Source organism: Chiroxiphia lanceolata, chromosome 3 (genome assembly GCF_009829145.1).
Source record: "Chiroxiphia lanceolata isolate bChiLan1 chromosome 3, bChiLan1.pri, whole genome shotgun sequence".
Lineage (NCBI taxonomy): Eukaryota > Metazoa > Chordata > Aves > Passeriformes > Pipridae > Chiroxiphia > Chiroxiphia lanceolata.
Window position 1 is genome coordinate 109,863,234 of NC_045639.1, and position 23,263 is coordinate 109,886,496.

Sequence of the window (23,263 nt, forward strand, 5' to 3'; positions counted from 1 at the left end):
ATGCTTTCCAGCTCTATGGAGAAAGCAATGCAAGCATTCGCTTCTCTCCAGCCAGAGAATCACAGAATATCTGGAGTTGGAAGGGACCCACAAAGATCATCAAAGTCCAACTCCTGGCCCTGCACAGGACATCTCAAGAGTCACACTATGTGCCTGAGAGCCTTGTCCAAATGCTTCTTGGATCTATCAGGCTTGAGGCTGTGACCACTGTCCTGGGGAGCCTGTTCCAGTGCCTAACCACCCTCTGGGTGAAGAGCCTTTTCCTCATATCCAACCTAAACCTCCCTTGAAACAGCTTCATACCATTCCCTTGGGTATCTGGGTTCTCCAGACTCACTTCATTATCAGGAATACTGTGCAGCAGCAGAGAGAGAAGTTCATTTGAGTAATCCTAGACTCTGAAAAATATCCACCTTCCTCTCAAGGATTTGAGTTGGACTATTTATTATTTGCTTTGCAGTGAGGCCTAAGAGGAGCTCAGGACTCCAGAGCTGTAGGAACCAGAGGCCAGTGCAGATAAAGTAGTGGCAACAAGCACTTGGGTGAATCAGTTCATCCCTTCCTTGACTGCTCTCCCTCCCTGACTCCCGCCCCTTAGTTAATAAAGCAGCCAAAAGCCATTCCAGAAGTCCGTGAGGTCACACGCTGCCCTCCTGCTCCTCCTAGTGGATCACTGACACAAGCCGAGCTTGTGGCCTTCTCCTTCTGCCCCAGGGTCTGAGGGATTTGGGGAGTGTGATTGGCACAGGGCACTTGGAACAAGCATGTGGTGTTCTCAAACCTCGGTGTAATGACTCTCAGATGCCAACAGCACCTGCATTTCTCTGCTCAACTTCTCACAGTTCAGGGTTATCCCATGCCTTAAATCCAGGCATGACCTGCCAGCTGTCTGGCTTGCAGGGACACATCCAAGCAGTGGGCCCACAGAAACCCCTGGAGGGAATCTTCTCATACGCCCTCAGCCCCATGGTATTAATACTCCTTGACTGTGGGAAAGTTCATATTCACATTTTTCTTCTACCAAAAGTAATCAAATCTCTAGCTTTGGTGTATTTTATAGAACCTGAAAATATTCAACTTTTAAAAATTCAGTGGGAGATACCATGTCATCTGCAGTCCAGTGCGGTACCTGATCTTGGAAGTCCAGTGAGGCACCTGATCTTGGGAGAAAGGTCTGAGCTAAAATCACTGCTTGATTGCCTTGTTCCTTGGCCAATGAATATTCAATCACCTGTGTATGGTGCATGAATAGCACTTTGAGAATCTTCCAAAATACTCTGTTGGAAGAGCAGAGATTTGATTCATGATACCCCAGATCTCAGTGAGCACTATTACCTTCAGAGCTAACCAGGAGTGAGGGAAATTTGAAACTGAACCAGTTGGACTCATAGAATCACAGAATGGCTTGGGTTGGAAGGGACCTTAAAGATCATCCAGTTCAAAACTGTCAACTCAATAATCTCAAAGGTCTTTTCCAACCTAAACGATTCTGTGATTCTGACTATCCCAACTCTCCTTGATACTGTAAACCTGCCAGGCAGAGATTTTTTAATTTGTTTTCCTTCTAATTTCCTTCTAATACTGTTGGGGTTTTTTTTGTCTTCTCTTTTCCTTTCTTCCACATCCAAAACCCAGATGAGCTTAGGACAAAGAGCAAAGTTGACCTGCACACCTGAGATGGCCTACGGAGCCACAGGCCACCCTGGGGTCATCCCTCCCAATGCTACGCTCCTCTTTGATGTGGAGCTTCTCAGGTTAGAGTGAACCTTCCCGAGGGAGTTGGCTGCAGACATCTGTTAATAACCATCCGTTCCTTCCCACCTTGCCAGTGGCGGGAGGAATCTCCACTGGAATCCCGACGTTCCCTGCCTGAGCTGTCCTGTCAGTAGCACCTGCCGCTCGGATTCTTATGCCTTCCTTCTCTTTTTTAAATTTGTGGTGTCCGTATTTGCCTTTTATTAGAAGCTTTGCCTTGAGGAAAAAACGTCTCCCGGTGTAACATTTTAAAGTTGTACATTTTATTTAATTTGCATGTACGAAGAATTCACGGTGATGACTGAAAATATATATAAATATAAATATATATATATATTCCTTATTGAAAAAAAAAAACCACTGCCTTACTGTACACTTAAACCAAGAAAAAATAAAAAACCACAAAAGGTGCTCAAAAAAAAATAAAAATCCAATGTACACCTTGTACATGAACGGGCATTAGCCAAACAGAGTTACCTGCGCTGCCACTTTTCTCAACTTGTACGTTCTGCTTGCTGCTGTTTTAAAAAATACTGTCTCATTTAAGAATTATACGTATATATATATATATATATATATAAAAACAATAAAATCTTGATACTTTACAGTCTCTGTTTCCTGTTTTTCTCCTCTGGCCACTGGAATGCTTTTTGCTGTCTAAGAAGTTCTTCAAACAACCCTTCAACAACCCGTTTTTTGTTAATTATTTCTCTTATATGAAATGCGTGTAATTCCATGCACTGGTCCTGTTAGAGATGGCCCAGCAGAAGATCTCTGTGGGACCAGAGGTACCAGGAATGTGCAAGGAAGGGCTGCTGGGGCAGAAAAGTTTCCTGAATCTCCATCTCCTCTGCTCTGCCTATGGCCCCTCAGCTCTGGTCAAAATTTGGCTACTGAAGAGGTGGAAAGTGCTGCTTGTCAAAAACATGCAGTGATCTAATTCTGTGCCTTTACAACAGTAAAACCAGGGTAAAATTTTCTCATGGAGCTGAGCAAGGCTAGAAAAGAGCAGGATTATGTGCATCCACCTTTCATAACAAATCTAATTTGTGGGATGATGTGGTCACTGAACACACCACGGTTTTTAGGCTGCATCATCTGCTCCTGTTTAGAGCCTGCAAACTTACTGTGTGCACTGGGCCTGAGCAATATTTATTTCTTTTGCTGGTTATATGAATTCCTGAAATGCTGGTTCCTCCCCTGGAGACAGGAAGATGTGTATTCTGTCATTTACCCAGATTTAGGAGCAGGACCTGATCAGTGAGGCTGCTTCTGTGCTGTTATTTTGCTTTGCCTAAGTCTGATTTCTTTCCTTTAGGCTCATTTTTGCCTTTTCCTCGGTCACAACGTTACTTTTCATCAACTTGACTGTAAACTATTTGTATAGTTTTGAACTAATGGATGTTTTGATGGGAGTATTTCAAACAGTTGCTGTGCTGTTGTCTTGTGTGGATCTGTGTAAGGAGAACACATTGAGCATGAGCAGTCAGACAGCAAAGCTGTGGAGGTGACTCCCGGTGACACCTCCTGGAGAGGAGAGCGAGAAGGAGCACAGAGACACCAGAATGGTGATCTGGTCAGCGACTACAGATCGCACTCTTCTCCCTCCAGATGTTCATTTTCCCCACAAAGCTCCATTGGAGCTTGTTAATTAATAAGCCCATAAATCCACCTCTTAACAGATTGTTATACACTGAGCTGTGTAAATTTTTTTCTTGCTCCCCTCTCCGTAAAGAAATGAAAGGCTTTTCTGAACCCTTTTTTTAGTGGAAATCTCATGTCACTGCAGCAGCTGGGTTACACTCCGTTTCACTAATAGTACTTTTTTTTAGGACAGTCTAATTTTCTGTTAATAAATATGGAATTGGAACTGCCAGGGTCTGATGTCTATCAGCATTCCCAAATTCTTTGAAAAGGACCTGCTCTTCTTTGCCACTGCCCTGGTCTGTGGTTGCACTGGGTCACAGATGCAGCTGCTGTTATTTGGCTGCAGCAGTTGCAGAAACAAGCTCACGTAAGTGCCTTGGTTAAAGGTAATGTGGCCCTGTCTTGTCTGTCAAACACAGTTTGATTCAGCACATTGGTTTAAGCTGCTCCTACTGATGGCCCAGTTTTAGTTGCTTATTAAAAGATAGAATAAACCCCCAAGTATCGTGGAATCATAGAATGGTCTGGGTTGGAAGGGACCTTAAAGATCATCTCTTTCCAACCCCCCTGCCATTGGCAGGGACACCTTCCCTTAGACCGGGTTGCTCAAAGCCCCATCCAACCTGGCCTTGAACACCTACAGAGATGTGGCACCTACACCTTCTCTGGCAACCTGTGCCAGTGTCTCACCACTCTCACAGTAAAGAATCTTTTCCTAATACCTAATCTAAACCTGCTCTTTCTGTTTGAATCCATTCCCCTTTGTCCTGTCACTATATGCTCTCATAAATAGTATGTTTCCTTCTTTCTTGTAGGCTTCATTCAGGTACTGGAAGGCTGCAATTAGGTCACCCCAGAGCCTTCTCTTTCCCAGACTGAACAATCCCAATTCTCTCAGCCTTTCCTCATAGAAGGGGTGGCCCATCCTTCTAATCATCTTGGTGTCCTGCCTCTGGACTCACTCCAAAAGGTTGATGTCCCTCCTGTGCTGGGGACCCCAGAGCTGGATGCAGGATTCCAGGTGGGGTCTCACCAGAGCCAGTATCTGTTTTGTGCCCTTTCCTGAATGCCCCAACAGTGGTGATGCCAAGGGTTGGCTCAGCGTACCTGGAATGGCCACATATTCCCTCCATCCTCTCTTGGCCCTGCTGTTTGGGAGCTTCTGCTGCATCTGAGGCAATAAGCAGGGCATGGCTCTGCCTTTCTGCCCCTGCCAGGTTTCTTACCAGGGAAAAGATGTTCCTGCTGGGCTCTAGGAGCTGATCATACTCCGTCTTATCTCCTCTATCTGCAGAGTTGCTGCTGTGCTCGTCCCTTTTGCCCTCAGCAATTCAACCAGCCATTCCCAGCTCTGTAAAATCCTTGTTACAGCTGGCTGATGGAGTGCTCCCTCATCACCCGCTCTCTGCGGAGACCTTGGCTGGAAACAGCGATTATTACATTTTTCATGCCAATTTCATTTAAAAAAAAAATCTAAAAGGAAAACTAATTGTGCTTTGTGATACTTAGGGAAATTAAGTCTTCAAGGAAATGTAATCTTCTGCTTTTTATTTGACTGCAAATGTGTTAATTTATTTAATTGTATCATCGATCAACACAGTACATATAATTATTACCACTATATAATAGATTTGAAAAAATTTACTGTCATTGCCTGTGTAATCAGATATGCTGCTGTTACTAATTTCTAAACAGCATCAACGGGGACAAAAATGACCTTCCAGGCTTAATTTCATGCCCTACTTCCTGAAAAATTAAACAGGAAGTGAGCAGACAAAAACCAGCACAGATGCAGAGTGCAAGGCTGGTAACATCTGCCTTATTTGCTGCCCCTCTGCCATTCATAGAGCTGAACTCATTTCCCTGTCCTTTGATATTACATTTCAAACAAAATCTTGAGCAGATCTCATCAAAACAATCCTCCGGGCATTCCATTTCCATTCCCTCTGTCTTGCAGGTACAAATCATTATTTCATTTTACATGTGCAGGGACATTGAAAGCCCTGAACAGGCACTGGAACAAAAAGTATGAAATGGAATATTTAATGAAAGGCGGCAGCTGAGCTCTCAGAGAAATCAAAAGCTGCTGATCTTGAGAATTCATTGAAGGAATTTTTATTAATCTTATTACCCTAAAGAATTGCTTTTTAGATATGTTTTTCAAACAGCATCAAATCCTCATCAAAACAGGCACTGCAGTGCAAGCACCACGCTCTCTGCTATTGACAGAAGCAATGTGGTATTTGCATATGATTTTAAACAAGGCTGGCAGTGCATAGCACCATTACTGGCACCCTGGTATTTATTATCAGTGTTTATTATTATTTATTAGAACCATAAATCCAGCATGGCAACAAGCAGCTCCAGTTCCTGGTACAGCGAGGGGCCTCCTGTGTGTATATACATGACACATATATATATAAATATATATTAAAAAAATACATGTATTTGGGGGTGGAGCGGTTTGTAACGCTTAAAAAGCTATGGATGTTCACACAGCAACAAGCCTTCCAATAGGATTCCATTCCTTTAAATATTTTTAAGGTAAGCTGGTTTTTGCCCGAGAACCTTTGGATTGTATAATTTGAGGGGCAAGACCTGAAGACCAAGCTGGCAGTGGAGGAGCAACTGCTCACCCAACCCCAGATAACAGGCTCCAAAAGTCTCCCAGCGCCTGTTCCCGACCTCAGGGATGGATTACTGTGGCCTGCAAGGCTTCTTGCTGCAAAAAGCAGTGTCAGTTTTAAGGGATCCTGCCAGGGATCTCCTCCATGTGAGAGCTGGGCACGGGCACCCTGCCCATCACCCCCGAACACACAGGGACATTCCTGCACGAATGGCGATGGATGCACTACAGCTCCTACCTGTGTCCCAAACAGTCAGGTGACAGATGACTCCCCTTCTGAAAGGACAGGTTACACACAGAACTAGCACAGCAAACAGCAAGCCTTGATGAAAAAAAAAAAAAAGCAAAATATGTAGACATTTTATTTTTTTTTACCAAATGAAGAGCATGGTTCCTTAACTGACAGATTCCAACAAAAATCAAAGGATCAGAAAATTGGAACATTTCTTTATGACAGTACAATGAACTGAAAAAAACCCCAAAATTAAATTACAAATCCTCAGGCTAAGTATGTTTGCATCTGCCCACGTTCTGCACTGGCTGGAAGTTGTCTGGTCAGGGAGTAAAATCTCACTTCCACCCAAGTAAATCATTCCAAGGCAGGATACTACCAGTGTTCACACAACTTCCAGCTGGCTCAGAACAGAGGTGGAGGTTGTTCTTTCCCACTTCCAAAAGACACTGGTTATGCACACTCTGTACCACACTCATCTTTATACACAGGACATGAGCGCTGAAGAAAAAAAATCTACAAAAAATGTAAATTTGGTTTTGCCTCCACCGGGTGCTACACCTAAAAATTTATGTACAGAAAATGTGTTACAGTTCAAACACATCAGACAGAAAACAATCACAGTACAGGTACCAAAATCAAAATCTTCATCTGCTGTCTCATTTTGGTTGAGTGTTCTCTAATTCACACGGAGTCCTCAGTACAAACCTGGTACACACAACAAAGACCTTGTACAGCCTTAGCTCAGCCCAGCAGCACAGCACTGTGAGAGCAGGGCTGTTTCACTGCACCTGGTCAGTGTTGGCACCACTGCTAGAACAAGATTTGACTGGAGTCAGCTTATCAGTTGGATACTTTTAAAAGGCCATTTATCTTCTACAGTTTGTGAAAGGAACTTTGCTATAAACATAGGCTTGCTTTGTTCAGTCAAAACCAGAACCTGCTCGGTCCCTTCTTAAAGCTCCTGCTAGAAACAGGTCAATGCAGCCTTTGCCAGGTCACCCTCACAGCTTGGAGAGCCCATGTCCACTTGGGGGATTTAATCTTAAAGCAGATCTTCCCATGTTTTACATTTATTTAATTCTAATGTGAAGATCTAAAGATTCATATTGCAGCTTATCAAACTCGTAAGAGAAAAAGTTACACTTTGTTGAGAATTCCTGTGTTTAGGTTAAGAACTTGATGGCAGGGCTTGAAAACAGTTTTCCAAAAAAGATCAGTTTATTTTGGTGGGTCTGTGTTAATTCCGTATTTTTCCTTGAGAAGCTTAAGCTGTTCCTCTTTCTTCTTTGTGTCCATCTTTTGGAATGCCTGCAATTAGGAAAACAAAAGATGTGAGATGACAAAGAATCTCTCATCTTAGGACATGTTGTTTCCCAGTAACTGCAACCAACATCACTATGAAATCCATCACCATCACACACAGAGCTCTGTTTGATTCTTGCCCTTGGAGAACATCACAGGGCCTTGGGCACCGTCAGTGACGGGCAGGACATCAGAACTGGAGACTTTTCACCCATAAACAAGATCTCACATCCTGCTGCAGCTGTGCTGGTGTGAGGCCCCTGCTTCCTCTTCTCCAGACTACTTGCACCAGAAACATTTCTTTCACACCCTTGGTCCAAAGGTACTTTGTTTGGCACACAAATCCCCACGTAAAGATGCAACCTTGACCGTGTGTCCAATCCACTCCCTCCAACAGTTGGGGTTTATTTCTTAAGAATACCCAAGCAACTGTTTTTACAAACTGATTTTGGGCTTGTTTTTTTGTGCTGGCTCTGTTCACAGGTAACTTAAACCCGCCTGGTGCACATACCCTGTTTGCATTGTAGTAGAGAACCACGAGGTATCTGTTGCAAACGTTGAACCCTGACAGGTGATCACAGGCGTTCTTGGCATCGAAGATGTCCTCATACACCACATAGGCTGTTCCTCTGGTCTCAGGGGTGTTCCCACTGCAGAGCAACATCAGTTTTAACATTGAATAAAATGAACAAGAAATAGTTTTATTAGTCTAACATTTATTTATTTCACAGTGACTGAGACTGGATGAACTAATGCAACTTCACTAAAAAACAATTTTTTATTTTTTCTAGATATTAAATTACATCCCTGCTTTCCACACCAAACAGTTCAGAGCCAGAGACAACAGGAGAGTGTGCTCTATTTTGCTCCTTAAGGAAAATGCACCTCCCCACAACAACTATCAGAAGCTTTTGTCAGGGTTGCCATGTATCTGGAAATGATTTAAGTCTTTATTACAGCAATTAGTTTGTTTTATTTAATATTACAAGACCTGGCTGTCAGTGGCTGTCTGGATCAGATGTGTCCCTAGGGTGGAAAAGGGTTCCTGGCACATCATGAAGTCAATTTAGGAGTCAGAACAGCCCTGCTGGTGAAAGCCCACTGCAGAGCCACAGCCATCACCCAGTGGAGCACCAATTCCACTCCCTTCGCCCGAGGGATGAGACACATGGCTGGGCACATAACACTAATGAGCCCAGAGGTACCACAGAGTTTACAGATCCCAAAGGTTTCAAATAAAAGACAGTTATAGAGGCTTAATAATCAGAACAACTGTCTCCAAGGTGCTTCTGAGAACTCCCGAGGACAAATGGCATCTCACATATCCACCCTGGGATGTGTACAAAGGTGGAGAATGGGATAAAAACTGCACAAGGCACAAAAGCCATTACAAAGGGGGATCGACCTTATGCCTTGTCTTGTGATGATGCTGGGATTTCTGTGGGAAACAACGTGAATTAGTAGTTCTGAACAAACTGCTGGACACACCTGTCAGTGCGTCACTCTGATGGAAAGCTCCCGATACATCCCAATTCCTTATGTCCCACTGTCACACTGTTCTAGCCTATGTGTTTTCAGAAACCTTAAGTACTGGCTGTCCTTTATGCTCATTACCAAAGAACTCCACCTGTTTAGCCCAGCAGTGTTTACGCTTCCCCCTGTTCCTTCAGCCATTCCCCAGCCACGTCTGCTGTGCTTCCCTGTAGAAGGGTCTGTCCAGCTGCACGTCCCAGCACAGCACCACCAGCACGTGCCCCCTCTCCTGGTCTGCTGAGGGCAACTCTGTCTGTAAAACTGACTTTGCTCTATACAATTAACAATCAAACAGGTTACCAGAGAAGCTGTGGATGTGTCATCCCTGGAAGTGTTCAAGGACAGCTTGGATGGGGCTCTGAGCAACCTGGTCTAGTGGAAGATGCCCATGGCAGGGTGTTGGAACTAGATGGTCTTTAAGGTCCCTTCCAACCCAAACCATCCTATGATTTTAATCACTACAGCTCTGAAATGAGCACTGCTATTTTAAGTTGTTACACTCGGTCTGTTTAAGCAGCATTGACAATTTAGGTATTTACATCCTACATAGTCAAAACAAACATTAATTTCCCACCCCAGTCTCAGAGAACTGGGAAACAGAAAGCCATATAAATGACAAGGGTATGTTCTGCTCTAATCTGATCAGCAACTTAATCAAGAACTCAGGAGGTGCTGCAGGTTATTTTGCCACCATTGATAAAAGCAGTACAATAAAGCCACCCCATATCAAATACAAACTACATTTCCTTTCTATGTGTGCATCTACTGAAATCTGTCTCACATTGTATTACACACCAAGTTCTGTTTCCTCCCCTTCCTAAATATTCTTTTAGGAGTAAAAAAAAAATAAAAATCCTTTTGTGTGTCTATACTCCAACCAGCCTTACTACAGTCCTCAAAAGCTCTCCCTGAATTCCAGCTTCAGCCAACTCTTTCTGCCAGAAACTTAGTGGATCATGATACCACCCAGATGGAATGATGGCTTAATCCACGGCATCCAGGTTGGACGGGGCTTCGAGTACCCTGGTCTGGTGGAAGGTGTCCCTGCCCATGGCACGAGGATTGTTGGAACATCATGATCCGTAAGGTCCCTTCCAACCCAAACCATTCTGTGATGACTCAGACAGTTCTCAGGATAACAGGCAACACCAGCGCTCATGTCTTCAGTATTTGAACAAGCAGTGAGAAGAACCTCAGAGCTGCTGCAGACATGCACAATCTCCAGGCATTTATAAGCAAAGTCACAGTCACATCCCCACTATCCAGACCCTGTGTGGTCGAGGACGCCCTGTCTCTGACCCATAGGGGTTGCTGCTGGTGTTTGTTTCTAGTCCACAGGTCCAGCAGCAACATCAACATCTGTTTTCCTATTAATTATCTCATATTCATTAAACAGGAAAACTGTTCAGCTTCTGCCTTTCTTATTTTTAGCTCCAGTGAAGGTACAAGCTCAGCTGTATTTGAGAGTCAAGAGAACAAGTCTCATATTTTACCAACTTCCCCAAGTTCCCATCAAATTTAAGTTTCTTTCCCCCACCTCCTAGCAATATAATTTTCTAACAAATTCACTTAAGAGCATCATCACATCCCTCTCTGGCACTCAGGGCACTGAGCCTTTCCAGCTGTGGATCCCAGCTGTCACCCACTGAGGTGAGAACACGGGCACTGGAGCACGTGGAGCCCTTCACGTCCCAAAGGAAAACAAAATACTTACACTCTGATCTGCCGGATGGGGCCGTACTTCCCGAAGATGTCGTACATCTCCTCGGCCGTGATCTTGTACGGCAGGTTCCTGATGTACAGGATCCGGTTCACCTCCGGGGGGAGCCGGATCTGAGAGGGAAAAGACACGGGGATTGTTAGATCCGGGGCACGTACCACAAACCTTAAACCCGGCACCTTACGGGCTAAACTATGGAACGGGGTTGGAAGGGGCCTTAAAGATCACCCTGTCCCACCCTCCTGCCGCGTTCCCGTCAGACCAGCGGGATGCCTGGAGCGGGATGGGCTCCCTTCCCCAGGAGCGGGGCCGGAGCCCAGCGCGGGCGGGACAGGGCAGCGCAGCGCACTCACGTTGGCTCGTTTGGCCGCTTGCATCGCCATGGCTGCGGGCTGAAAGCGGGGGCCTTGGCCTGGGGCAGGAACAGCGGCGGGGAAAGAGCCCGGGAACAGGAACACCAGCCGGGATCGTGAACGCTGGGCGGGAGACCCGGATCTATCCCGGCGTGCACCGCGCTCCCCTCACGGACGGGGTCAGTCCCGGCGCGCACCGCGCTCCCCTCACGGACCGGATCTATCCCGGCGCGCACCGCGCTCCCCTCACGGACCGGGTCAGTCCCGGCGTGCACCGCGCTCCCCTCACGGACCGGGTCAGTCCCGGCGTGCACCGTACTCCCCTCACGGACCGGAGCTGTCCCGGCGCGTACCGCTCAGCCCCTGCCCCGCCCTCGGCCTTACGGGTCCCCGCGCCGCGTCCGCCTTCAGTTCACGGCAACAGAACTGCGACACGAACCTCTTTTTAATAAACACCTCCCGTTATCCTTTTCCCCTCCTCGCCACCTTTTCAATAAACGCCTCCCGTAATCCTCTGCCCCTCCTCACCGCCCACAATAAGCGATCCCGGTTTGGAGCAGAAAGGGGCAGGATCTCTGCAGTCCAACACCCGCGGTGACCCTGTCACCCAGCACAGCTACAGCAGAGGCCCTTTCTTGAAGCAAACGGGCATTTCGATGACGATTTTGCCGATGTTCTTGTTTTCCTCCATAACCCTGTGTGCTTCTGCGATCTTGTGCAGGGGGTAAACGCTGTCCACGAGCGGCTGGAGACGCGGGGAAGCCCCTCCGGAAAAATAGGGCAGCGCGTCCTCTGTGAAGGCTCTCACCAGCCGCTCCTTATACTGCGGGAAAAGAGCGTTTTGAAAGTTATTTCCAGCCATTTCACTCACTGAGGTGTCTCTAAGCACGGCGTACAAAGTGTGCGCAGCCCGCAAGGAGACACTTCCTGCACTGTCACGGTGAAATGGACATAATAGACATATGCTGGTCTAAATTACAAACAAGAAGAAAACTATTAGATTTATTACATTTTAATTGAATGAAATTCTCCAAAACAGGTGGTGTAAGCTCAGTGCAGAACCATTTAAATTCAAACTGATAGTTTTTGAGAATATACATATATATATATATACATATGTATATGTATGTATGTCTTAAACCATCTACCCTAGGGCTCTACACTGCCTGTCTTTTATTGTCAAAGCTGAGAATTTTCCACATAAAGTGATTTTCTTCTTGGTAATTGGGCATCCAAATGGCCTTGCTTTCTACTTCGAAAAATTACCTAATAGAAGTTTTTATTTACCTCTCCTCAGACTCGATCAAATTGCCTGATCACTCAAGTTCTGTTCTTTTTTAGGCCAAATCTTTAAATTATGGTACTTGTGAAATACATTCAGAAGTCCTGGGTATCATTCTTCTGATTCAGGGAGGAATTTGATAAAAATAGAAAGGGAACATTATAACTTAATTATAACTTAATTTTTCAAAGTATGTAATGACAGTTCAAGTGGGACTTTTTTTTTGCAAGAAGGTGTTTAACACTAGTTTTAAAAGAAAACTATCATCAGTTTTACGGTCAAACTGCACAGACTGTTGATAGCCATTACTTGCCTCCTTGTCTCGTGACCGTAATAGACTCGTGTGGATGCTGGCTCTTTTGGAGAGCAGCCTTGCTAGCAAATCCCCATGGACTTCACCTCCACTCAGCAGTCCATAAATAATCCACCGGCCATCAGTACTCAGACAGTTGAGATTCTTCTCCCAGTATGAGCCACCAACACAATCTAAAATAATATCCACTCCAGAACCTTAAGTAGAATCAGGAGAGATTTCAGCAATGTAGTTGAGCTGCATTAAAAGCTGGGATAATCTCAGGGAAAACTACAACCTTGTTCTTTATAGGTACAGAATCAACCCTGCAATTCTCATTTAATTCTTTCTACTGAAATTAGGAATTGTCACAATGATTTGTAAGGAATTATAGAATTGGGCCCCAAAAAAATTTTCTAGCAGTGTGAGAACCCAGCGTGGTGAGGCACTGGCACAGGTTGCCCAGAGAAGCTGTAGATACCCTACCCCTGGAGGTGCTCAAGGCCAGGTTGGATGGGGCTTGGGAGCACCCTGGTCTAGTGGAAGGTGTCCCTGCCCATGGCAGGGACTTGGAACAAGATGATCTTTAAGGTTCCTTCCAACCTAAATCCTTCTGTGATTCCGTGGTGATTCTTAAAAAGACAAGTGTGAGGACTTGGTCCCACAGTTCTTTGTGGAGGGAACAATAAGGCGGCACGATATTTACGCCCCAAATGAACACAGATAAAGAGAGCCCATGCAGAAAACAGCACAATTAAACTAAGGAAAGGCACATTCTGAGCTGAACAGTGTGTCAGGTTGTGCTAACAGGGTCACTACTGTCTGCTCCCTCACTGACTAAGGTGACAGCTGAAATTGAGTGTATGTGCACATGCTGGGAGGTACAAACTCCTCCCCAGCTGTCACAGGCTCTTTCACAGAGAGGTTCTTACCTTGGGTGAACTCCAAGACTTTTTCACTAAAATCTTCATTCTTGTAGTTGAACCCTGCAGCTGCTCCGGCGTTTGCTGTTGCTTTCCGTTTCTCTTGAGTTCCTGCTGTCACAATGGGAATTGCTTTTGCCAGTCTCACCAGCTGAATGGCTGCCATGCCAACTCCGCTGGCTCCAGCATGGATCAGCACTGTCTCGCCCTCCTGTATTTTACCTGAAGGAGGACATAAGGGAAGAGTGGCCACCCTTTGGGCATCACCATTGGATTAAAACATGAACAGCATGGAAAATACTGAAGAGGGGGTTGAAAGAGATGCCCTTGTGGGCTTTGTTTACATCTTCATATCTTTCATAAGAGAAACAAACCCAGGACTAACAGAGGTCACAGTGTGCTGACAGAACTTCATTTTACCAGTTTCAGTGGAATGACTTTATCTTGGCCCTGTCCAGTTCTGGGCATCTGTGACCGAGATGCTTAAGTGAGCGCAATCAGCCTTTTTATTCCACCAATAAAAAACACTGCTGGAGGATGTTCATACTGAAAAATCAGGCACTCAAAAATGGAGAAACATACAAAGTGCTGGGTAATGTTAAGGACCAGTTCTACCAATTATCTATCAGTTCCTCTAACGCATTAATTTAAAGTGATCTGGAAGTGATCCCCAGGAAACAACACTGCTTGAAGCAAGTCTACAAGAAAGTTATTTGTTTGGAACTTCTGTTCTTTACTGGAACTTTTAGGTGCTACTGCTGAAGAAGGTAGAAGAAGGATATTTCTCACCTGAGCAAAACCCTGGCAAGTGCTACTGCAGTGCCTTGGCAGTGTATTTTCAAAGTGAAGAGTGTGAGCTTCTGATGTTTTGAATCAGCTCAGAGGGGATTTTACTTACAATTAATGTCTCTGTGAAACGAGGTACAAGGAGATGTTGCCTATTGTAGGTCCAAAGGCAATTAGTGAGAAAGTTCATTATATGGTTATGCTTGCAAGTGAAGTCAAATCCTTAGAAATAGGATGGTTTTTCAGCTGTTTGGAGAACATGGAAGTTATTTGAGGGTTTAGACTTAATGAAAGGTGTCCCTGCCCATGGCGGGGGGATTGCACTAGATGATCTTTAAGGTCCCCTCCAACCCAAACCATTCAGTGATTCAAGCTGAGAAATATACATGAAAAGAAAACTGAGCATCTTTCCATATCCTTCCTTGTAAATATGCAATCAACAGGGTAAGTTATGAGTGGGGAGAGGTGGTCAAGATTTCAGGATTTGTGTCTGGCATACCAAATTCTGTCCCACGGGAATGAAGTGACAGAGGAAAGGCAAACAGCATTCAGATGGAGGCAACAAAGAAAGGGTTTCATAACAGAAAGGAATATCAGCTGTTTTGGGATAGATGGGCAAATACACCTCTCACCTACAAAATGCAGCAGCTGAAATGCTGTTAACCAGGCTTCGGGAATGGCTGCAGCCTGGATAAAAGTCATATCTTTGGGGATTGGCATCAGGTGGCCCTCAGGAACTGTAACGTACTGTGCCTGACCTCCTCCGGAGAGCAAAGCCATCACTGCATCGCCCATCTTCCACCGGCCCCTGCAGCCAGGGCCCAGCCCAGCCACACTCCCAGCTGCTTCTAAGCCTAAAATATCACTTGCTCCTTCCGGGGGAGGGTACTTCCCTCTCCTCTGAAATAAAAGAATAGAGAGGGCAAGGAAGGAAAAGCAACACCTCATTGACGGTAATGAATTGCAGTATTCCATTTGCATGTCTCTAACCTCAATTCCTATCTATTTAATCCTGATCTTGCACTGTGCAAATGGTCCAGTAATTTGAGGATCTTCTCTCCTCTGGAAACACTTCTTGTTTCCTAAGTATGTTCTTAAAATAAGAATAAATTCAGTTTTTTGTGAGTCTCCTTTTTCCAGGCCAGTTTCCACTGAGGAGGTACTATGGTCCCCAGTTGCAGAGCATGGCTTGCAGATCAAACTTAATAATTTGAATGTGATTTTCTCCCACTGGGACTGGGCCAGTGAAACATTTCCTGTTCATCTCAAATGTCCAGAGAAGTGTCTAAGCATCTAGAAAGACCAGAGCTCTGGTTTTACATGTTTTATTGAAAGGCAGCTGCCTTTCCATACCAACCCAGCACTGCAGTGACCCAGATAAAAACATTTATCTGCTGAATCAACAGACATCTCTTCTTTCGCCCCTATGAAATCTCCCATCCAAATGCTCCTGACTTCCAACCTCTTTTAACTCTTCTGATCTGTCAAGACCTCAGATAGAGGCTTGAAAAAATCAGTGTTATTTTCAGCTGCATAAATCTGCTTAACGTATACATACCTGGAGTAAATCTGCCCTATTCAGAGCACTGGCAGAGACCTTCACAAGAACTTCTCCTTGTCCTGGACTTGGTTTCATCACTTCTTTCATATAGAGATTTTCTGGGCCTCCTGGGCAATCAAAATAAGCTGCAAACATTTTCTCTAGAAAAAAAACAAAACAAAACCAAACCAAAAACACAAACCCAAACTGAAATAAAACTGGCATGAATACAGGCACACTTACATGCAGTGAGAAAATCTCAGTGATGAAAAATGACAAAAGATTTTAAAAATTCCTATTTATTTCCCTTGCCTCAGCATTTGATTCCAGTGTGCCTGATTTGCTCTGGTAGAGGGTCTCACTGCTGCAGGAGTCTTTCAGGTAACTCCTCAGTCACTGTTCCTGGGTTCCTTTTGGCACCAGCAGCTGTTGAGTTGGGCTGCGATGTCAAGCCTCCACCTACCTGTCAAAATTAAATCTGCAAGAGGCTCCCCTCTGCTCCCTGATGCTGGGTGGAAGGAGATGAGTAGAAGAGGGAATCACAATGGGAACAACTGTGTTACTTCCTGAGAGCTGGTACTTTACTGAATGCAGCACAGGGTGGGCTGCTGGCCAGAGCCTCTTCAAGCAACCAGCACCGTGTGACAGACCACCCTGCCCTCTGTAAAAATCACTTGCATGATGATATCTGTACAGGAAAAGCTAAGTGCGTACCTAATCGTCTGTGGTAAGACTGCAAATGCAGAATGACAAACAAATTGAAACCCCAGGAATGTCAATCCCCACGGGGTGGTGCTCTACGGCTATTTTACAGTGAATAAACACTCCCAATTATTTCAATACAATGTAATTTAAAGGCTTTTCTTTCTGAGGCTGGCTGTCTATTCATTGTTGTCAGCTGAACCATTTAATCCAGTCCCACAAAATTTGTCTGTATCAGCTAAAAAATTCAGTGGAAAGCTCACCTGATACACCCTGTAAGAGATGCTTCTGCTCTTAAATGCGTCCAAATTTTAGTCAATTAAAAATAAGATGTGAAAGAAGCTTTCTTCCTTCTTCCATCAGAGTTCACTAACTTGCATTTTTATGAATCGTTGCCTTTGTTGACAGAATCAGGCCCACAAAAATGTAAAAAAAAAAAAAAAAAAAAAAAAAAGAAGATCTGAGTATCTACATTGCTCTGAAACCCGTTTCCAGCCAAGTGTAACAGCTTCGAACTGTCAGATCTGCCAGCAGTAGCCCCAAGCAATAACTTTAAGAAGTTATATGGTTCCCGAGCACAATTTGTTACTCACCTTTTTCCTATGAATAAGGAAGGACAACCTCTGCACCGGAACAAACCCAACCTGCCCTCAGGAACAGAGTCCGATCCCGGTTCCTCCTCTCTGAGCTCTGCCCTTGCCATCAGCTACTCCCCTGCGGGTCAAGGGGTGGAACGGGGCGAGGTTGTGTTTCACTTTGGAGGGAAAGACATGAGCAGAGTCAGAACTATTAGTGCAACTCGCTGTTGTTTCTACTCACTGACCTGGATTATTGCACGGATTGAGACAGAAACCCCGGCAGAGATCCACCGCTCCCCCAGCACCCAGAGGAGTTTGGCCTGATGCCCGTGCTGGGCGGGAGGAGTGTCATGGTGTGCGCTCAAGCAGAGCGGGAGCGACTGCTCTGATTTCGGAACTCAGTCTCAGACTCGATTTACTCCACTGGTATTCGGGACCTGTGAGAGCCCTTCTGCCATAGACGCCCTAGGCTCTGTTTCCGGGAGACAGCAGCGTTCAGAGCTCGCTGGTTCATGTCCATCAGCCCCGTGCATTCCTACCTGGTTTAGAATCACAGAATCATTCAGGCTGTAAAAGCCTGATGACGTCTCCTTGAACTTTGCTGTTTCCCCCAGAAAGAGAAGGATCAGATCATGCCTTTCTCTGTGTCCTGGTCACCAGCTATTGAATTGTCAGGGAATAAAATTGACACTTCAGGCTATTTAAAAATGATAAATCATATGTGTGTCTGTGTGTAGGATTTTTTCTGTGGATTTTTTTCATATTAATAATGAGATTTTTTGAGTCATGCTTTTAAACTTTTCTTTGAGACTAAATAAATTTAGAATCAAGTATAGCTAAAAATTCATTTGTTCTCATGTGACTCAAAGAGCTAATAATTTCTTTACTTCTGCAGATGAAAAGATCATGAAGCCTGTTGTTCTTGAGAATGCCTTTTGATGTCCTGTAGTACACACGGTCTGATTCAGTCCCGGTACTGACATTGTGTCTCCTTCCTCATCCTCACAGAACTTTGCAATCTACTGCAGTTTAAAATAAATAACTTTCTGTAGCAGTCAGTGGCAATGCAAATTGACATGTTAAAAATATATTTTATTTGTAATATTCGAAGATGTACTGGGCAGTCTGAAAATGTGTTAATGTAACAATTTCCTTCATCCCTTGGATCTGTGGTGCCCTGCATCACTGTAATGCCATTAGAGAACTTACTTTGCTTAGTGAGATTAATAATTATCTTATCTGGAAACAGGCTAAAAGGCAATGTTAAAAAGATTAAGCAGACTATCTTAAGCCAAATATTGAAGACATCACTTTCAATTCAGTTAAGAAACTGAGATGCATAGAGTTGTCCTTCTATGAACAGTGAGCCCTCAAGTGTTCTTGAAAAAAGCCCTGAAAAAAACTCAGAAGCTGGAAAGTTGTAAAGCAGCGGTTTGTTGTTTAAATTGGATAATGTTTCAAACTTCTAAGCTTTATTTCCTCATGAGCAGTCCTGAGGTTGATGAAGTCCAAGTTTTCTTCTGATTCAGCTACCTTTCTCTCTAAAGTGGTCTGCTGTAATAACACAAGGAAATAAATAAATAATTTTTAAAAAATTATAAAAATCATATACAGAATTGCTGTAATGGAGATGCTTTTTTTCCAACTTCAAATCCCCCTCAGACTGTGCGATGCTCAAATGAAGACTGTGTTATTTTTAGCTGAAAATTAAAAATACTAATACCTATATTAATGAGATAATATCAGTTCTAAAGAATAGACACTGAACACTTTCAATAATTTTCAGAAATCTCTTGTAATAGGCAAATAAAAGTTACTTTGTTTTCTTTTCTCAAAGAAATCATCCAGGACAGCAAGAATAAACTCCAGATCAAACTCACTGCAAATCTAGCCCTGGAAACACTTAGACATTACATTAGCCTTTGCTTAGGAGCAGTGGTCAGTTATGGATAAGATGACTATTGGCAAGACCAAATAACGTGTGGATATCATTACAGGATTTTGCAAGTGTTGGCATTTTTTTGCAGTCTTCCAGCTTTACACTTTCTGCCTTTCTCCCATAGCATTAAAAAATGCTCATATATCAACTATGATACGGCTCCTGAATATATTACTGAGCCAGATCAGACTTGGGGATAAATAACACAATGGCACCTTTTGGATCTGCTCCAACTCTGTGTGTAGTCCTGCAGAAAATACTAGGATAGAGCTAGTCCGACGCTAGCTTAAAATGTAAAGCCCAGTCCTTAGATTTCGTAAGTCCCATTCCCCAGGGCTCAGCACTGGGACCTGCTCTGTTTAATGTCTTTATCAACAGTCTGGGCAAGGGGATCGAGTTTGCCTTTGGTAGGTTCACAGGTTACACCAAGTTGGGTGGGAGTGTTGATCTGCTGGAGGGTAGGAAGGCTCTGCAGAGGGATCTGGACAGGCCAGATCAGTGGGCCGAGGCCATTGTGTGAGGTTCAGTAAGCTGAAGTGCCTGGTCCTGCACTTGGGTTACAACAACCCCCTGCAACACCACAGGCTGGGGGCAGAGTTGTTGGAAAGATGCCCAGTGGAAAAGGACCTGGGGGTGCTGGTCAACAGCAGCTGAACATGAACCAGGTGGCCAAGAGGGCCAAAGGCAAAGCGGCTTGTATCAGGAATAGTGTGGCCAGAAGCACCAGGGGAGTGATTGTCCCCCTGTACCTGGCACTGATGAGGCCTCACCTTGAATCCTATGTCCAGTTCTGGGCTCCTCAATTCAGAAAGGACACTGAGGTGCTGGAGCGAGTCCAGAGAAGGGCAACAGACCTGGGGAAGGGTCTGGAGCACAAGTCTGATGAGGAGCAGCTGAGGGAACTATGGGTGTTTAGCCTGGAGAAAAGGAGGCTCAGGGGTGACCTTATGGCTCTCTACAACTACCTGAAAGGAGGTTGTAACCAGGTTGGGGCCAGTCTCCCAAGTTACAAGCTATAGCGCAAGAGAAAATGGCCTCGGGTTGTGCCAGGGAAGGTTTCCATTGAATATTAGGAATAATTTCTTCACCAAAAGGGTTGTCAAGCACTGGAACGGGCTGCCCAGGGCAGTGGTGGAGTCACCATCCCTGGCAGTATTAAAAGATGTGGCACTGAGGGATGTGGTTTAGTGATGGGCTTGGCAGTGATGGGTCAATGGTTGGACTCAGTGACCTTTAGGTCTTTTCTAACCTAAATGATTCTCTGGTTCTGTGATTCTGGGCACAGACAGAGCTATGGTTTTGGATAGAAGAAGGGGCTTGTTTCATGTGCTGCATCAGTATTAGTAACTCAGCAACTAAAGGTTGTTTCACTGGCATTGTTTCTCCAGCACCGGGCAGAAAATACTTTTCTATTAATTGCTGGTATTGAATCTAGATCTGAGGAAGACTTGGGTTAAGCCAAATTTGTGTGCCAACTTCTTCATGTTTCATATCTGCATTGATTTCAACAGAGCATGACTGCAGCACCTTTGTGCCTCTCCAGCCTTTGTTTCATATGTTCCTTGGAACAATACACCAGGCTCTCTCAGTGTTCCTGATCCTAAGGTGTGCAGACAGTTTGTCCTTGGTGAATGTTAGCCACCTGTCACGTGAAAAGGGGCAGAAATTAAGGATTTTCTGTCCCACCTGTATTAATATATTTTTTGTCCATTAGTGTCCCCCTCCTGGCAGTTCAAAGCCTTTAAAGTCCGAAAACAGTCAGTCAGCGTCTCCTTAGGGGAGACCCTTCACTTGACAGATTCACTGAGATGGACAGGACTTTTGATACCCTATTTATGGGGACTGCACTTAATAGCAATGGAGAACCTTCTCAGCAAGTTTCTCCTACAAGTTATTCTGCTGTTGGCGAGACTGCCAGCACCGAGAAAAAAAACAAAACCAAATGGACTAACTCTTAGCAGCTCACAAAATAACTTTAATTAATATAGGGTTCATGTCATCAGTGATAACATTTAACTGCAAAATTCCAGAAGCACGCTCTCCAAAAACAACACAACTCCCTAAGAAGCAATAGATCACTACAACACCTCAATATAAAATTCAAGCAACCCCCCTCCACAATAGATCAGTTTGCAAAGACTAGGACAAAATCTAAACACACTCACTAACACAAAGCAAAAAGGAAAGAATATAGCTACTTCTCACTAGCACACACTAAGACCAAGAAATACACACTGTAAGGCAAATCACATACATCGAGTCGGAGTCCGTGATCCAAGGTGATAAAATACAATACAGCAAAAAAAAAAGAAGGTAAAATATATACACGGTAGTCTATAAGGTATAGGGAAGGAAGCAAATTACAATTAGTAAAGGTGAAAGCAAAGTAAAATATAAAAACAGTTGGTCGCCCCACGGCATCCTGAGGAGCGGAAGGAGAAAAGGCGGCCTGTCAGTTACCCCCCCAGAAATGATGGAACTTCTCCCCCATTTTTGCTCATGTCCAGTTGTGGGAAATGACTGAGCTGTAGACAGCTTAGGCCTTGAATTTGAGCAGTTACAGCTACAAGGTTGTAAAGGAATGTAAACATTGAAGATCAGAAAGCAGAAAAGGAAGAAGAACTGCAGTAAATAACAGGTGTTGTTTTGAGAGTTGCCCGCATGTGAGGGAATGCTGACCACCTATTAGAAAAGGAGCTTAGGCGTGTGAACAAGAACACTTAACCAATGAGATATGGTATATTTGCGTGTGGACAGAAGAAAAAGACTATAAAACTAAGCCTTCTGTAAATAAAGTGTTCGCTGCCTGTCAACTGACTGTGTGTTTTTTTGGCTGCTGCATCCAATCTCTTTTTGTACTTTTTTCCTTAGGCAGTTTGAGTGACTATAGTCAGTAAACTAATTTTCAGGGTGATAGACAGATGACATAGACCTGAGTTCACATCAGGTAGGATGTTGGCAAAGAAAGGCCATACTATCTCCATACCATTCCATCCTTCCTTGATCTTATCAGTCTGTTGCTGGGAAGTCTTCCCTAGGTATTGGGGTCTTTCCGAAAGCCCTCAGGAGTCTCTTTGTCCCTTTTGGTGTAGCCTTATCACCTTACAACGGGTTTCTGGGTCTTTGCCATAACTGCTCAGGACTGTCAGTGTGGCCTTAAATTGGTCTGTCACCTTATAGCCAATGCATGCGCTCCTTCTTGCTGAACTTTCTTTTCCAGTATTCCCCCCATGTGACCCCACAGGTGGTCCCTTCTAGCCTTAACCATTCTATAATTCTGTGACTGTATCAGGGAGTGCCTATTAGCTTTTTTATCATTTGATATGATAGGATATGAGAAGAAGTGCTGTTATTCTGCTCTTTATAAGCTGCTGGATAATGAAAACAGATAAACTACATCTGTACCAGCAATTTTAAGGCTCCAGGGAGCAGTTCTGAGTACGGTCAGAACAGTCCAGGTAGAGTTGTGACCTGGGCCAGCAAGCACTTTGGTTTTGGCAATTACTTTGCTTTTTGGCAGTTCCAGAGCACAGACTGTGAAGTTAGAATGGCCCAGGACCGCTCCCCGAGGGCAGCCTGTACAGCCACTGTTTCAGGGTTATAGTATGGGCACGGCACATTCCATACCAGCAGGTCTCAGTGCCAGAGAATGGACCTACATCCATCTGCTTTACTGGCAGAATCCTTGAACTCAAAGTGCTTAAAAAGGACTCCTTGCAAATGGCACTTAAATGGCATCTTTCTTCCAAAAATCAAAGATGTGAAATTAGCAATCAACCTTGCGAGTCAGCCAGGCTGTACCCCGGCACTGGGCTCTGAGGCTGCAAGAACAAGTGTGTTTAGTAGAGCACTGTGCTCCCTACCTTTATCACTGCTTTGTGCTCTGCATTCCCAGTTTCTACCTCTGCTGTCTCTTCCCAGGATGCTCTTGATCTCTTACATTAAAGCCAAAGGTTGATGCACAGACTTGTCTTTCCTTTATGCCGGTGATAGCTGTGTTTTCCACACACTTTGTGCTGACAAGACTGTCACTCAGCAAAGCCTACAGTT

General features: G+C 44.5%; 3 protein-coding genes across 9 annotated transcripts in view; 1 reads left to right on the forward strand and 2 right to left on the reverse strand.

Moving 5' to 3' along the window:
* Nucleotides 1-2,327, forward strand: part of FKBP1B (FKBP prolyl isomerase 1B) — a 44,971-nt gene extending 42,644 nt beyond the window's left edge. The window contains exon 5 of the mRNA XM_032684082.1: nucleotides 1,636-2,327. Coding sequence (XP_032539973.1) covers nucleotides 1,636-1,764 — 129 coding nt within the window. The 3' untranslated portion in view covers nucleotides 1,765-2,327. The remainder of the gene's footprint in view (nucleotides 1-1,635) is intronic.
* Nucleotides 2,328-6,321: 3,994 nt separating this feature from the next.
* Nucleotides 6,322-11,520, reverse strand: SF3B6 (splicing factor 3b subunit 6). The gene is made up of 4 exons (XM_032683940.1): nucleotides 11,172-11,520; nucleotides 10,813-10,931; nucleotides 8,077-8,215; nucleotides 6,322-7,571 (listed from the first exon to the last, which is right to left on the reverse strand). The coding sequence occupies exons 1-4, from the start codon at nucleotides 11,199-11,201 to the stop codon at nucleotides 7,482-7,484; spliced, it is 378 nt and encodes a 125-aa protein (XP_032539831.1). The 5' UTR covers nucleotides 11,202-11,520; the 3' UTR covers nucleotides 6,322-7,481.
* Nucleotides 11,521-11,598: 78 nt separating this feature from the next.
* Nucleotides 11,599-17,663, reverse strand: TP53I3 (tumor protein p53 inducible protein 3). Of its 7 annotated transcripts, XM_032683932.1 has the most exons (9): nucleotides 17,516-17,531; nucleotides 17,290-17,410; nucleotides 16,960-17,092; nucleotides 16,307-16,502; nucleotides 16,013-16,155; nucleotides 15,087-15,354; nucleotides 13,678-13,890; nucleotides 12,767-12,963; nucleotides 11,599-11,994 (listed from the first exon to the last, which is right to left on the reverse strand). In XM_032683932.1, the coding sequence occupies exons 5-9, from the start codon at nucleotides 16,148-16,150 to the stop codon at nucleotides 11,788-11,790; spliced, it is 1,023 nt and encodes a 340-aa protein (XP_032539823.1). In that variant the 5' UTR covers nucleotides 16,151-16,155; nucleotides 16,307-16,502; nucleotides 16,960-17,092; nucleotides 17,290-17,410; nucleotides 17,516-17,531; the 3' UTR covers nucleotides 11,599-11,787. The 7 variants fall into 7 exon arrangements, with proteins under 7 accessions (XP_032539823.1, XP_032539828.1, XP_032539830.1 ...); XM_032683937.1 differs by having other exon boundaries at nucleotides 12,767-12,939; nucleotides 17,290-17,663; XM_032683939.1 differs by having other exon boundaries at nucleotides 15,213-15,354; nucleotides 17,290-17,657.
* Between the last annotated feature and the right edge of the window lie 5,600 nt (nucleotides 17,664-23,263).

Bases quoted from the DNA above. Each gene is read 5' to 3' on its own strand.
- SF3B6 (XM_032683940.1), bottom strand. From the start codon at position 11,201: ATGGCGATGCAAGCGGCCAAACGAGCCAAC. The intron at 10,932-11,171 runs GTGAGTGCGCTG...TTTCCCTCTCAG, and splicing joins AAGCGGCCAAACGAGCCAAC to ATCCGGCTCCCCCCGGAGGT. The intron at 7,572-8,076 runs GTATGTGCACCA...TCCTAATTGCAG, and splicing joins TCTACTACAATGCAAACAGG to GCATTCCAAAAGATGGACAC.
- TP53I3 (XM_032683934.1), bottom strand. From the start codon at position 16,150: ATGTTTGCAGCTTATTTTGATTGCCCAGGAGGCCCAGAAAATCTCTAT. The intron at 15,355-16,012 runs GTATGTATACGT...CTTTTATTTCAG, and splicing joins ATAGGGCAGATTTACTCCAG to AGGAGAGGGAAGTACCCTCC. The intron at 13,891-15,086 runs GTGAGAGGTGTA...GTCCTCCTTCAG, and splicing joins TCAGCTGCTGCATTTTGTAG to GTAAAATACAGGAGGGCGAG.